General features: G+C 32.5%; 1 protein-coding gene across 1 annotated transcript; it reads right to left on the reverse strand.

Annotated features, from left to right (window-relative positions):
• Window positions 1–2197: 2197 nt before the first annotated feature.
• On the reverse strand, window positions 2198–6385 carry LOC141700431 (putative methylesterase 14, chloroplastic). Its single transcript, XM_074504209.1, has 5 exons — window positions 5823–6385; window positions 3954–4193; window positions 3719–3862; window positions 3108–3242; window positions 2198–2673 (listed from the first exon to the last, which is right to left on the reverse strand). Exons 1-5 carry the CDS (start codon window positions 6072–6074, stop codon window positions 2401–2403), a joined length of 1044 nt encoding a protein of 347 aa, XP_074360310.1. The 5' UTR covers window positions 6075–6385; the 3' UTR covers window positions 2198–2400.
• Window positions 6386–15093: the final 8708 nt, after the last annotated feature.

Consider the following 15093-nt stretch of genomic DNA (forward strand, 5'->3'; position numbering starts at 1 on the left):
TGTATTTGTCTATTGTAATTATAATTTGTGTTAATTTATTCGCATTTCACGTGCATCTTCATTGTTTTAATCATTTCTTTTTGTTTTATTCGGCTCATATATATCTTTTTATAATTAACGCATTTTTTTACGTGTCCCGGTTTACTATATTACTTGTCGATTTCACGTGTATCTTCTCTTGTGGTTGTCGTCTTTCTTTTTTTATTCGGCTCGTATATATCACCTCGCGATTATCTTGTGTATCTTCCTCCGTGGTTATAATCTTTCTTATTTTATTCGGCTCGTATATATCACCTCACGATTATCTCAATATTTACGTGTTCTAATTTACTATCCCACTCCATTAACATTGTACGTATTTTCTCTATCATTTTCCTTTCTTTTATGATTAGGTTTCCTTTAATGTGTATTTTTATAATAATTATTTTTGGGATATTCTCACTACTAGGGATTTGGCTTTTTCCGTTAGTACCATCAATTTATTGACTTCTATCGTGATAATCCTGTACATTTGGTTTTTCACTTCGGATATCCAAGTAAAATGTAATATAATTGATTTCGAATTGTAAAACAAATTGTATATTTGAAATATTTGTAAAAGATTACATGAAATGAACATTTAAATCATGTAAAATTAAGTTAAAATGAGTGAGATATATTTAAACTTCATAACCAAACTTGACCATTAAAATTTCACTCATAGTGACTCCATTTTACATTATTTGAGAATTTATTTTATGTATTTTTTCACAAAAAAATCAAATATACAATTTATTTTCAAAATGAATCAATTTAATTACATTTTACCTAACACCGGGTATCCGAAGTGAAAAATCAAATGTACAAGATTATCACGAGTAAAAGTCAATAAATTGATGGTACCGGTGAGAAAAGCCAATTTTACAATGACATCAGAGAGAATATCCCAATTTTTTTAATTCACTCGGCTCTTGTATATCATTTCACATTTTCTTGTTAATTTTGACTTCTTAAATAATCAGATTACACAATATATTTGAATGTGTTAAACGATATTGATGATTGATAGGATCTTGTCGAACCTTCAATATATATTGAATATATGATTTAAAGCGTTTTTGCGTAAATATAATATATTACCGTAAAAGTTATGTTTTTTAATAATTAGGCATATATCTTACAAATAAGTATTTGTTAAAAAAATCAAAAAGTGAACAAAGATCTATATTATGTTTTTGTGTTGTATTTTGGAATTTTTTTGAAAAACATTGAAGATGAAGGCTTTTTTATGGCTTAATATTGGGGTGAAAATTCGAAACGATTCTTATTTTGGAGGTGGAAAAGTATTATAATTGTGTATCGTAATAATTAAAATGGAGACCGGTTGTCGTGATTTATTGTCTCGTTCATCGGTTTCACGTGTATTTATTTGTTATCATTATATTTTTTTGTTATTTTATTCACATTTCACGTGTATCATCGTCATTTTAATCATTTTTTGTTCTTACCTCGTGGTTGTCGTCTTTTTTTGTTTTATTCGACTCGTGTATATCGTCTCGCGATTATCATATTATGTGTGTCCCAATTTACTATCTTACTCATCAATATCACGTGTATTTTCTCCGTTATTTTCTTTTCTTTTTGTGATTGTTTTTATCTTCATGTATATTTCCGTTTGTATTTTCTCCCTTATTTTCATTTTTTTTATAATTGTGTTTACGTTAACGTGTATATTCATAGTAGTATTATTTCCTGATTTATTCGGCTTGTGTATGTCATTTCGCATTTTCGTATGTAGCTAGTATTACTTTATTGATCCACTTAAATGATCTACTCGCATTTTAGCATGTTTTAATTATTTTAGGAGAAATGTTTATATTGCTACTTCTGGTTTGAAATGCCAGTTTTATTAATTTCAATACACATGTCAACACATAATTCAGTTTCTTACAAAACACATAATTATAGTTATGTTTAATATAAACTGTCAACATTGGAATATAATGATAACGGGTTTTCTAATGTGTGCCAAGAACACACAATAAGCACTAACTCCCATGAGTTTGGTGTATTTTGACTGGTCCTTTAATCTAAAATATTGATGGATCCCCCTCCATTTACAGCAACTCCACCAATAAAAATGCACCAAACTTAATTAGGATCTCGAAAACAATCTTTCAAAACAATCTTTCAGGCACAGAGTATTCTATTTAAAATATTAAAAACCAAACAAAAAAATTAGAACAATGTAATTAGCCATGCAGTACCTGAGCATGTTTTCACAGAATTTTGCTGATATAAGTTGTTCATCTTTACATTGGTGTTGTAAATCTAGGAGAAGCAAAATAGCAATGTAACTATTGACCCCCAGTTTCTATAATACAACAACTAACAAGGTATCTTAAGGACGCAAACGTTATACTAAGGAATTTGAGCAATCTCGACCAAAATTTTGTGCAAGGACTGCGGCTTCGAGAAGAAAGGACAATGATCGCTGCCTTTGATTTTGAAGACCCCTTCTGGTGGGTTTTCTCTGACAAGCTTTTCCTGGATGTCTGGTGAAAGTGCATGGTCATCTAGTGTTTGAATATAGAAACGCCTACCGGTTCCATACTTTTCTGCTGACAGAGGCATCTTCTCCATGATCGGACCAAGAGGGATGGGTCTCATGGAAACCATGGCAAGAGCAACATCCTGTTTCCATCACAACATTTTTGTAGATATCATGGCATATATTTTTATAGATATAGTTTCGCTTTGGCGAGATCAGTTTTGTAGGCTAGTGCTTGTTCACTGCTGCTCAGAACAATGTACACTCAGGGTTTCTGATTTTCCTATTTAAATGATTAATTCTAAATTTATATTATTTAGTAAACGAAGATTGTTTTAGATTGCTTCTAACAAATTGTCACTAGACATTATCAAAACAACACATTATAAGATATTATTAGTCATATACTTTGCTCATAATGTATGAGCTATATTGCGATCCTTCTACAGAATGTTCCCAAATCAATTTTATTCGAATTAAATTTTATTATCTTTGGGTTTAGGACCTAAGCAATTAGTTGGTACTAAATTTAGTTTCTTAAACTTTATACTAGTGTAAAGTATTGTCTAAAAAATACCTTTGAAGGACTTTGATTAAAATATAATCCATGCATCTGCTCTTTCTCAAACATGAACCCAGTTGGGGGCTGATCTTTGCCATTCCCATGTATTAAAAACTTAGATTCCTGCATAAAAAGTTCTGCAGAACCAAGCTGCCAAACAACATTCCATATCAGAGCATGCAAATACAACAGTCGAGAACCCAAAGCTCAATTTGCTTTGTGAGAAGGGAATGAATAGCTGTAAACAAAATTTAAAAGAACAAAATTAGAGGGAAGAGTTAAAAAACCCCAAGAGCGATGTCTCAAAATGTACAAGGCCAAAACCAAGTTCTTATTGTACATAATTGGGTAACTGAACTGACTAATGAATTTGTAGTAATAAATCACCTGATAGTTTAGAGTGACACCTAACTATGATACTGAATGCCCAACCACTAATCTTCAATAATTACACACATTATTTTATCATTCAGAGGAAAGCCTTAAGAATTTGACAAAGTTCAAATTCAGATTTTATTACGTTTAAACGAAATCTATACAAACAGTATGCATGTCTCACACAGTCTGTAAACTCAACGCCAGTTAGCTAATTCGGATAAATACTACAATACAGTATGTGCTTGTACCTGTTCAGCAAACACATCAAACGGCCTCTGACCATCAGCTACCATTGTACCACAAAGAAATATTGCTTTTGAGATCTTCTGGGGAAACTGATCCAATGCATATGAAATGCTGGCCCCTCCAGTGCTGTGGCCTACCAAAATGACCTAAGCATATGAATATGCCATTAATACCCAAAACCTAGAAAATTACTTCATCAACAGTGAAACAATAGAAGTAGATTTTAGCACTTCCTACACTCTCTGTTTCTGGTAGGTTTTGGAGATAATCAATCAATGGCTTTGAGTAGTCCGCTATAGTATTGACATTTTTTGTATCTGTCAGTTCGATTCCCGATCCTGTGAGATCTAAAGCAATAGGATGTAGACCCGACTCCTCCAGGAGAGCAATTGTTTTATACCAGCACCAAGCTCCAAATCCTTCACCATGAACCAAAACAATGTTTTTTGTTTTGATATTATCCAAATTTTCTGGTAACTGCACCGAGGCAAACAAATATATATATAAATTAAACAAGTTTTAGGTGCATTAGACTACAAGTAAAAGCATTGAAGATGCGTTCTGCTGTAAGCTAGTTTATAAGGATGCAGAATCTTTGATACAAGTAATAAAAGATCTGTATATAGTGTTATTTCACAAAAAACATTCAAGCGTCATCCCTCCCACAAAAACTTCCTAAGTAGATCCTTACCCACGACGTCCTTTTTTCAAAGACACGGTATTCCAGTCAGTAGGGCGATGGCATCAAATTCAGAAGAAACTATTTTAACCTTCTGGTTCTGGATAATTCAAGTCAGGGCCAATTACAGTTATCATGTTCTTGACATCTAACTTGACAGAATTTACCTTCCAATAATAAAGAACAGATGTCATACATTTTGTTTGCTTTTTGCACATATTCTGGTTTAGTGATCTGTATAGATGCGCAACTAGGCTTATTTTTTATATCATAGTATGCATTTCCATTGACAATGACATATATAGTTTGAGCTAACCAGATACCTCCTCCCAACCCTACAAATGGAAAACCAGCTGTTTAATGGAAAATTAGACGGCTGGGAACTACAGGAAGAGATTTTAAAAGTTCTAGCTACAAGAAGAAAGATAGTGATGGTAACCAAAGATGATTACTGTAGAGTGCAGAAAAAACAGGCCAAGGGGCACTCAGACATGTTTGTGTGTGTTATAAATTTACCAGCAGTAGATCCTTTCAGTTGTTTTTTATAGAGATGGATCTCTCACCAAATGTATAATTGCATTTTAAGTACTAGAAAAGTTCATGATAACCACACTCTTATAGATGGAAAATTGATCTGGTATATCAAATATAGATCCTCTTATCTCCTAATTCCCATAAAGGATAAGTTACCGTCACATTTATCACTGATAATTATCGCCACAATGACCACTAGACCGTGTTATAAAGTTTCAATTAAAGTGTTTCCGTACACATTACACTTTCTTTCAGAATTTTGTTTCAAGTGGAGACTGCTACAATCAGTCTTAGGGGCATACAACAGTACTGCTAGAGTGCAAAACCAAAAACATAAACCGATAAACGTATGTCAAGCAGCTCAGAAATTATGTACTATAAAATTGCTTGTAATCATCTTAATTAAGATGTAGCCACTACAACCAGCTCAAAAATTAGAAGTTGTAAGCATTGGAAAGATAAAAGATGTACCCCTCTTTTCTCTTTCGAACAAAAAGTTCCAGACTTAGTGGTACTTCTTTCAATTTGTCCAAGAAACCAAAACTCTTTCTAAACAAACATAGACTCTATATTCTTTCTTTCTCCTAATTATATCCAAAAATGCCAATAAACTTATACATTATAAATATAAAGTACAAAACAAGTTTAACAAGAAAATTAGCTTTTAAGACACTTAAAACAACATTTGATAAACTTTAACCTCAAATTAGTTAACATGTCAAAAAAGTAACTTGGACAGTTGGACCAGACAAAAACTTTTCCCTGCAAAAGATCCAATCCAAACAATATAAAAACATGCAAACCATCTAAAAACAAAACATTCTAGTACTTCAATGTAAAAAAATATTTGAAACATAATATCTTAACTAAACAACTAAAGACTAAAGTACTACCATTTTACTTCCACTAATAATGTTGTTAGGCTCATTTTGATTGCGGCGACGAGACCCAATTCGTCTAGACATGGATCCTTCAAATCTTTGAGACAGTTGGTGTTGATGAATTGCCATGGCCAAAGCTTGTTTATGTAACATCTCTTCTTCTGCCACCATTTTTCTTTGAGATTGACTCATTCTCTTGCTTTTTGACCTACTATTATTTTCTCTTGGATCTTTCTTTGTCATGCGAATCAAACGATTACCCATTTCAAATCAATGATTTTAAGACAACCCCAGATGATTGTTTTGTGGGGTTGTTTGTTAGTTTAACATGTAAGATTTGTGTGTGTTTAGTGTGTGTAACTGTGTGTTTTAGTGTGTGTAACTGTGTGTGTTGGAGAGAGAAGGGTAGGTGCTGAAATTAAGGAGGAAGTGGTTGAGTGGACTTTAATATATGTACAACATGTGTAGATGTGAAGACTTGCAAACTCAAGATGATCACTGTGTGTTTGTTGTGTGTGTGCTTTTATTGTGTGTACCTCTTTTTTCATGTGTCACTTTCAGTTTTGAGTTTGGAATTTACAGTTTCTAATGATTCTTCACTTTCTATAGTACACAAGATTTTGGGTAACTTGTGAGCTCTGTTGTCTCTTATCTGTAGTCAACCTCTCCGGCCGGATTTTTTGACACACGGTGTGGAGATTACCTCACAAAATAAAATGCATTTCGACTCTAAATTTGTGCTTAAATGATTATTTGACTTTGACATTTAATTTAAAATATTATATTGTATTCCCTCCGTGTCACTCATTTTTTACGAGTTTTTTCCACTTGGACGACACGTGTTTTAAGAATATTATAAAGTATAGTTTCATAATTTTTTTTTTAATTTTTTTTTTGAATAAAAACTTAGACGTCATATTTTTTGAATTGGTTATTGGGTTTAATTTTACATTTAGGTTTAGTTTCGATAGTTGTAGATTTGCTTTAGTTTAAAAGTTATTTTAGTTAGTGAATAATATGGATGGTTCTTTTTTTCTTACTGGTCGGATTAACTCTGATTTTAGTTTGTATACATTTGAATTGCGCTGTTTTTTCTTGTGTTGATGAGTCTTTGAAAAAATTCTATTATGGGTTGTGCTTTAGATTCTCTTGAAAGTTTTTGGTTGTTTTGGATTCGTAACTCTATTTTTGTATTCGTTTGAATACTCTTGTTTAAACTGTTGCATCTCTGGATTGTTTGGTTGCGCAACTCCGTTTCTATTGGCAAATTTTCGATTCACAATCGTGAGTTTGAGGGGAATGTTAACATATATAATAATATTATTATTGGATTGTTTCATTATTATAATAGTTTACTTGTTATGATATTTTTCTTTCTTATTTTCTAGTTGTTGATTATAGAAGTCACTATTCTATTGTAATCGAGAACAAATTGTATTATAATAAACTCTACTTTTTTCTTCTATCTATTATTTATCACGAGAAACTCACTCATATAATTACTCTCGTAAGGTAATATCCGTGATTAGAGACCTACAGGGGTAACACTGGAATGAAGATCTTCACATGTAGTCAATGAGTTTCCTTAATGAGAGTATGTGATATATGCTCGAGAGTTTTGTTCATGTTATCAACATGTGTTCTTGTTTGGGAAACTTTAAAGTAGTCTGGTGGGTGTTTATCATTCGTGTGATATGGATGCGTCCAATATTTAGGATAAGTCATGACTTTACTTGTGGATAGGATCAGGCTGTTCGCGGTGTGGTGTGGTTTGGATTAAAACCGCGAACCGAACTACGTGTGTGGTTTGTCCAAATTCCTAAACCGCAACTGCACCGCATAAATGTTAAACTGTGCAAACCGTACCACGCGTTACGGCTTAAGCGGTTTGCACTATTTATGAAAATATGATTAAAATTTTATTAAAACATAATTTGTATAAATATTTAATTCAAGATATTCATATATCTCTATATATATAATAATTTTTTTAACTATTATAATAACTATAAAATTAACAAACATGAGAAATAGAATGAATAATTAAAAAGATTAAAACACAAGTTTTAAATATATAGTAACTTAATACTTTTGTATGAAATAAAATCATGTATACAACAATAATGGTCATTGTTTTAAACGTATTGGTATAATACAACCACCACGTCATATATTTTGATAATTAAATAACTAACATATAATAACAATATAACATATAAAATGCAATATTAATAAATTTATATTATATAACTAAAATAAATATTATTGTATGAAATTGCGGTACGCTGCAGTTTGAACCACATTATCAAAAACTTAAACTGCACCGTGCGGTTTGTCATAAATTTAAACCGCAACCGCCTCCACGAGAATTAAAAACTGCATTTTTCGATATGGTGCGATGCGGTGTTGGCGGTTTATGTGGTGTGGGCGATTTGATGAACACTTATAGTTATGATCCAGGAAAACAGCTGGAAGCGGATGATTATCATAACCAGAGAAGTCTCATCTGTGAAATCATGAAGTTGTTGCTGAGTTCTAGGTCATCGTGGTTAGGCCTCATCGGCCTATAGATAGTTTAGTAGGTTCTCCTACTAGGTCTCAAAATGAAAACCTACCACATAGGTTCTTGTTCCCCAAAAGTTACATTCGCTTGATTCCTTATAAATTTGAAGATGTAGGCCCATTATCAAGGTTTGGGATTTGAGAGCTACCACAACTCTAATCAATCTCGGTCACCGCCTTTAAAAATCTCAACCACCACTTATATACAACCAACACACTTCGGTCATTTTCCTTCCAAATAATAACAATTGTAGATCTAGAGCCCGATGACCTATCTCAAATTTTATAGTTACCAAATACCTCTATCCATGCTCACTATTTAGCAAAATACCGTTGTTCAACTCCTAATCATGTTCGGCAAGGGAGCGGCATTATTTGGTGCTGAATATTGTCTTGTTACGGTACTTCATACATTGAAAATATGGTTGGTACGGTAATTCATAAATTTACTTAATTATCTTTAGTTACTGATTTATCTAAACTATTTGTACTATATTATAATCGCGAAACATGGTCCTTTGTTAATTTACTTAATTACCCTTATTTATTATTGTTGTGCAAGACATGCCTGTATTTTAACAAGACTAAGTCAATTTGACAACCCTAAGTAAGTTGTATTGTTATCTTAATTTGTATTTTGTACCTGTAACATTTAAAGTCTGTAAAAATGTCAAAAGAGCAGACTAGAGTCTTTATTTATAAACAGTGTCAAGCCTAAGAATTCTATGTGGAAGAAGATCAAGAAGATCATGCCTTAGAAGAATTGTGAAGAAGCTTGGAGTTGAATAAATCTGTTTTAAGAAAAATATTTTAAGTCAAGATCTCTACAAGTAACAAATTTAGTGTTATAGAGAAGTCATTCGAGAACTCCAGAATGACTTATAGATAACTCAAAAAAGCTACTAGAGAACTCAGAGATATCGACAAGCCAAATTGAAGACATGAAGATTAGAGATATCGACAAGTCATTTCTTCATTAGAGAACTCAAAGTTATCGACAAGTCAACATTCATTAGATAACTCTGAGTTATCGATAAGTCAAATTCTACTAGAGAACTTATAGAAATCGATAAGTCAAAATTCACTAGAGAACTCTGAGACATCGACAAGTCAAATCTAACTAGAGAACTCTGAGTTATCGACAAGTCAACAAGTCACTAGAGAACTCAGAGATATCGATAAGTCAAAGTGAAGATATGAAGACTAGAGATCTCGACAAGCCAAATTCTCCTATAGAGAACTGAGAGACCTCTACAAGTCAAATTAACTATAGAGCACTAGAGATCTCGACAAGCCATTATACTTATCGAGATGTCAAGTTCTCTATAGACCAGACTGGAGATCTCGAGGTAAAATCTCAAAGTACAAAATTACAGACCAGTTCAATATCCAAGATTTACAATCAACAAATAATCCAAACAGCTGGATTGACAAGTCTACAAAAAGTAGCTTGAAGGATGTGCAAGATCAATGGTAAAGATTAACTGACAAATGAAGATCAAAGTAAACACAGGATGCTAAGATATGTTAAGCCAGAAATGGAAGATACACTTTTCCTAAAATGGAAATGACAAGTGACAGTTTACTAAAGGTAATAGCATGTCTTATTGTACAATGTGTAAACCAGTAGTAAACTGAATTATAAAGTTAACACTGGTCCTTTAGTTAGAAGTACAAATTGAGAAAGAAAATGTTGTAACTCTCTCAAGAAGAATCTAAGCTCTTTATTAACAAAGAGCCTAGAATTTTTGTAGCAAAACATTCTTAATTTTAATTTAAAATTAAGTGAGTTTTGAAAGATCTGTGTTCTTCATTATTGCATTTTTTATTTCTGCAGTAACACATCTTTACTACAAGATTTAATTTACTTTGTTCAACCATAAAAAGTTCAGGAAAAGTATAAAAATAGTAAAACACATTCACCCCCCCCTCTCTGTGTGTTATTCATTTCCTAACAAGTGGTATCAGAGCAAAATCTGAAAATAAACAGATTCAAGATCTTGGAAGAATGAATACACAGAAAATCAGCAGCATCAAAATTCCTACATTTGACAAAGCTAACTACACTCTTTGGAAAAAGAAAATGTTGTTGTTTATCAGGATGACCTATCAACTCTATATTCCGATTCTAAAAAATGGGCCCCTTCACTCCTATGTTTAGAGTTGAAGAAACAACATATGGTCATATGGTCATTCCAGCTCATTATGCTCCAAAAGACCCTTCTGAGTATACTGAGCCTGAAAAGGAGAAAGTTTCCCTGGATAGTGGCTTGCAACTAATATTGATTGAGTCACTTGACAATGTGATGTACAACAACATTATCAACTGTGACACTGCCAATCAAATATGGGAAAAGATTGAGATACTCTGTGAGGGGACTGAGGAAGTTAGATATAGTCAAAGAAGGATACTGATTTCAGAATATGAGGGTTTCATGGCCAAGCCAAAAGAAAGTATAACTGATGTGTTTGAAAGATTCAATAAGCTGATAAATGTTTTGCAGCTCCATGACAAATACTATGAAGCTGAAGAAGTGAACTTAAAGTTTTGCTTACTCTCCCTGATCATTTGGAACAGAAGCTTGTTCCAAATGATCAGGGAGAGTAAACAAGAACTTCAGGTTCACTTCTTCAGCTTCATATTATTTGTCATGGAGTTGCAAGTCATTTATCAGCTTGTTGAATCTTTTAAACACTTCAGTAATACTTTCCTCTGGCTTAGCCATGAAACCCTCATACTGTGAAATCAATATCCTTCTCTGTTTTGACCTAACTTATCCAGTTCCTTTACAGAGTATCTCAATCCTTTCCCATATTTGCTTGGCAGTGTCACAGTTGATAATGTTGTTGTACATCACATTGTCAAGTGACTCAATCAATATTACTTGCAGGCCAGTATCCAGGGAAACTTTCTCCTTTTCAGGCTCAGTATACTCAGAAGGGTCTTTTGGAGCATAATGAGCTGGAATGACCATATCACCATCTGTTGATTCTTCAACTCTAACCATAAGAGTGAAGGGCCCATTTTTGAGTATCTGTGGATTGGCCACCCTGATAAATAACAATATTTGTTTCCAAAGAGTGTAGTTAGCTTTGTCAAAGGTAGGAATTTTGATGCTACTGATTTTCTGTGTATTCATTCTTCCAAGATCTTTAATCTGTTTACTTTCAGATTTTGCTCTGATACCACTTGTTAAGAAATTAATAACACACAGAGGGGGGTGAATGTGTTTTACTGTTTTTAAGCTTTTCTTGAATCTTTTCATCTTGGTTAAACAAAGTAAATTAAATTTTGTAACGAAATGTGTTACTGCAGAAATTAAAACATGCAAGAATAAGGAACACAAATATTTTCAAAACTCACATAATTTTATATTAAAATTAAGAATATTTTGCTACAAAATTTCTAGGCTCTTTGGTATTAAAGAGCTTAGCTTCTTTCTTGAGAGTGTTACAAAATACTATCTAAATTGTTGCTTCTGACTAAAGGACCAGTGTTAACTTTATAACTTAGTTAACTGCTGGTTACACAGTGTACAATAAAACATACTATTAATTTTTCTAAACCGTCACTTGTCATTTCTATTTATAGAAAAGTACATCTTCTATTTCTGGCTTAGCATATCTTGGCACCCCGTGTTCACTTTGATCTTCCTTTATCAATTAATCTTCACCATTGATCTTGCACATTCTTCAAGCTGCTTTTTGTAGACTTGTCAATCTAGCTGTTTGGATTGTTTGTTGATTGTTAATCTTGGATATTGAACTGATCTACAACTTTGTACTTTGAGATTTTACCTCGAGATCTCCAGTTTAGGTCTATAGAAAACTTGACATCTCGATAAGTATATTGGTTTATCGGGATCTCTAGTACTCTATATTTAGTTTGGCTTGTTGAGGTCTTCAGTTCTCTATACGAGAATTTAGGCTTGTCGAGATCTCTAATCTTCACATCTTCACTTTAACTTATCGATAACTCTTAGTTCTCTAGTGGCTTCTTGACTTGTCAATATATCAGAGTTCTTTAGTCAAATTTAACTTGTCGATATCTCAGAGTTCTCTAGTGAATTTTAACTTCTCGATATCTCTGAGTTCTCTAGCGAATTTTGACTTATCGATATCTCTGAGTTCTCTAGTGGAACTTGACTTATCGATAACTCAGAGTTCTCTAATGAATGTTGACTTGTCGATAACTCTGAGTTCTCTAATGAATAAATGACTTGTCGATATCTCCAATCTTCATGCTTCAATTTGGCTTGTCGATATCTTTGAGTTCTCTATAAGCTTTCTGAGTTCTCTATAAGCTATTCTGGAGTTCTCGAATGACTTCTCTATAACATTAAATCTGTGACTTGTACATATATTGACTTAGAGTATTTTCCCTAAAACAGATTTATTCAACTCCAAGCTTCTTCATAATTCTTTTGAGGCATGATCTTCTTGATCTTCTTCTAAATATAATTCTTAGGCTTGACACTGTTTATAGAAGAAGGCTCTAGTCTGCTCCTTTGATATTTTTACAGACTTTAAGTGTTACAAGTACAAAATACAAATTAAGATAACAATATAACTTACTTAGGGTTAACAAAATGTCTTAGTCTTGTTAAAGTACAGACATGTCTTTTACAACAATCTCCCCCAATTTGTGAGAAGATTGCTTAACACAAATTCATGTCTATTAACAAGACTAACTCCAAGTTTAAAATGATTATGAAATGTAACAGTTCATTATTCTCCTTAGATCAGATGTCCATTTAGCTTTTCCTCCACATTTTGATCAGGAACACTAATGATGTTGTCATCTTCAGTACTTTTTGACATCATCACTTATATATTACATAACATCTGTTCCAATATCTACCAACATGTTTTGGAAGTTTTTAAGATATGAATTTAACAGAATTACGCATGTTCTATTTATAAGTTAAGTTCTAAAAGTGGCATGTGATTTGTTAATGGGGAAGTCTTGAGTTTTAAATATCACCGTGTTCATCTCTAATGACCAAATTCGGGAGGGATCAAAAGCTCATGACCCATACCATGAGCTCATGATTTAAAGTACCTCTTGTAATTGTAACCATTCATGTATAAATGGATAAAAGAGAAAATATACAGAGGCTATAATACATATTATACTCTTTAGCTTTAGTCTCTTTTATAACACATACATTTGTAAATCTTAAGAGTTGCATGCAAATTTTAAGAAGGGCCATGTTCCTTATGAGTACATCATTTATTTCAATCATTTACTTGTGTGCGAGCAGAAACATATATAATAAGGAAGATAGTACCTAACATCTGCCTTGAATAATTTCCATCATCTCTTTTAATGGAATCTATTTCCTCTCTTATATTTTAAGTCGAGCATGCCGACAGAACCACAAAGTAAAGAAATTTTACAAGTTTGAGATATAATTACATAACAACAATATACTTACTTCCGTGAATAACATAAATAAAAGGTCCAAATCTTTATAAAAATCTAATATACATCTTAATTATTTTAGACAATAAGTTATTGAAACATGTATTTGCATTGGTTAGCACTCATTATTATCTTAGATCATCACAAACTTCAAGCTTTCTTCCTATAAAAAGAACTTTTACCGGTATCTCTCTAATCTTGTCTTACATACTTCACTTCTTCATGTCATGCTCATATTTGCAAATTTAAATATCTATAACTGCCATTTTTCAAAATTTACCTGAATTTCATTGATAAAAAACAAAGTTGCTTGATAATACTATAAAATATCTTGTACAAATTCCGGAAATAAAAGAATGAATGCTCATGTGACAAAGTGCACTAGTCTTCCAACAATTAATGATTAGAGGTACAAGCAATGATGCAACATTTATTGAGCAGACCCGGTAGTGTACTCTAAATTTTGCATTATCTCATTTGGTTTTTAACTCTTCAAACACATATAACCGAGACGCATTAATCCAATCAGGATACAACCTTTAAATCACCAAAATCAGAATATATGTCATGAAGTTATTTCTAAAGGGGTCCGTAACTGCAAAATATATAGAAAAACTGCTTTGAAGAACGATTACAGTTGGGAAAGAGACGTCGGAGGGCGATATAATCTTGTTGGAATTCTCTACCTAATATATTCTATCTTGGGGCAGACTTATAATTGCCAAGTTTTGAAACGACATGTGGAGAGTGATCTCGGTTGTGCTGTATGAGTGAAGTTCAAGGACCGACGGGTGGATCAAAACATGATGAGAAAGGTTTTGCATGAAATTGATATTACACACAACGTGTCATTATATAGTTTTTTTTGTCAAGGTTGTTATATAGAATTGAATGCAAAATAATCCAAAAGCAACACTAATTATCTAGAATTGACAGCTAAAATATAACTTATACGATGGTTTGTATTTGTTAGGAAGAACCAAAATCAAAGAATGAAACCTGACCTTAGGGAATGTGCAAAAAATAGAATACGTTGTTGTATCGACATTATCCACACACTTTGTCTTGTGAATTTCATTACGGTGCCCAAAAAAATTGCCATGTTTTTAGTTTCAATGGTGTTTCATTTACCTAACATAACTGGAATTATAAGATATATATCCCAAAAAAATAAAACTTAGAGGGGCCTCGACCCATCTATCATGGGCAAGACGCGAAGAAAGGGAATATACTTGTAGAATTAGATAATAATTATATACACACACACATATATAATCAACTGTTGAAATCCACATG

Source organism: Apium graveolens, unplaced genomic scaffold (assembly GCF_009905375.1).
Source record: "Apium graveolens cultivar Ventura unplaced genomic scaffold, ASM990537v1 ctg2319, whole genome shotgun sequence".
Taxonomy (NCBI): Eukaryota; Viridiplantae; Streptophyta; class Magnoliopsida; order Apiales; family Apiaceae; genus Apium; species Apium graveolens.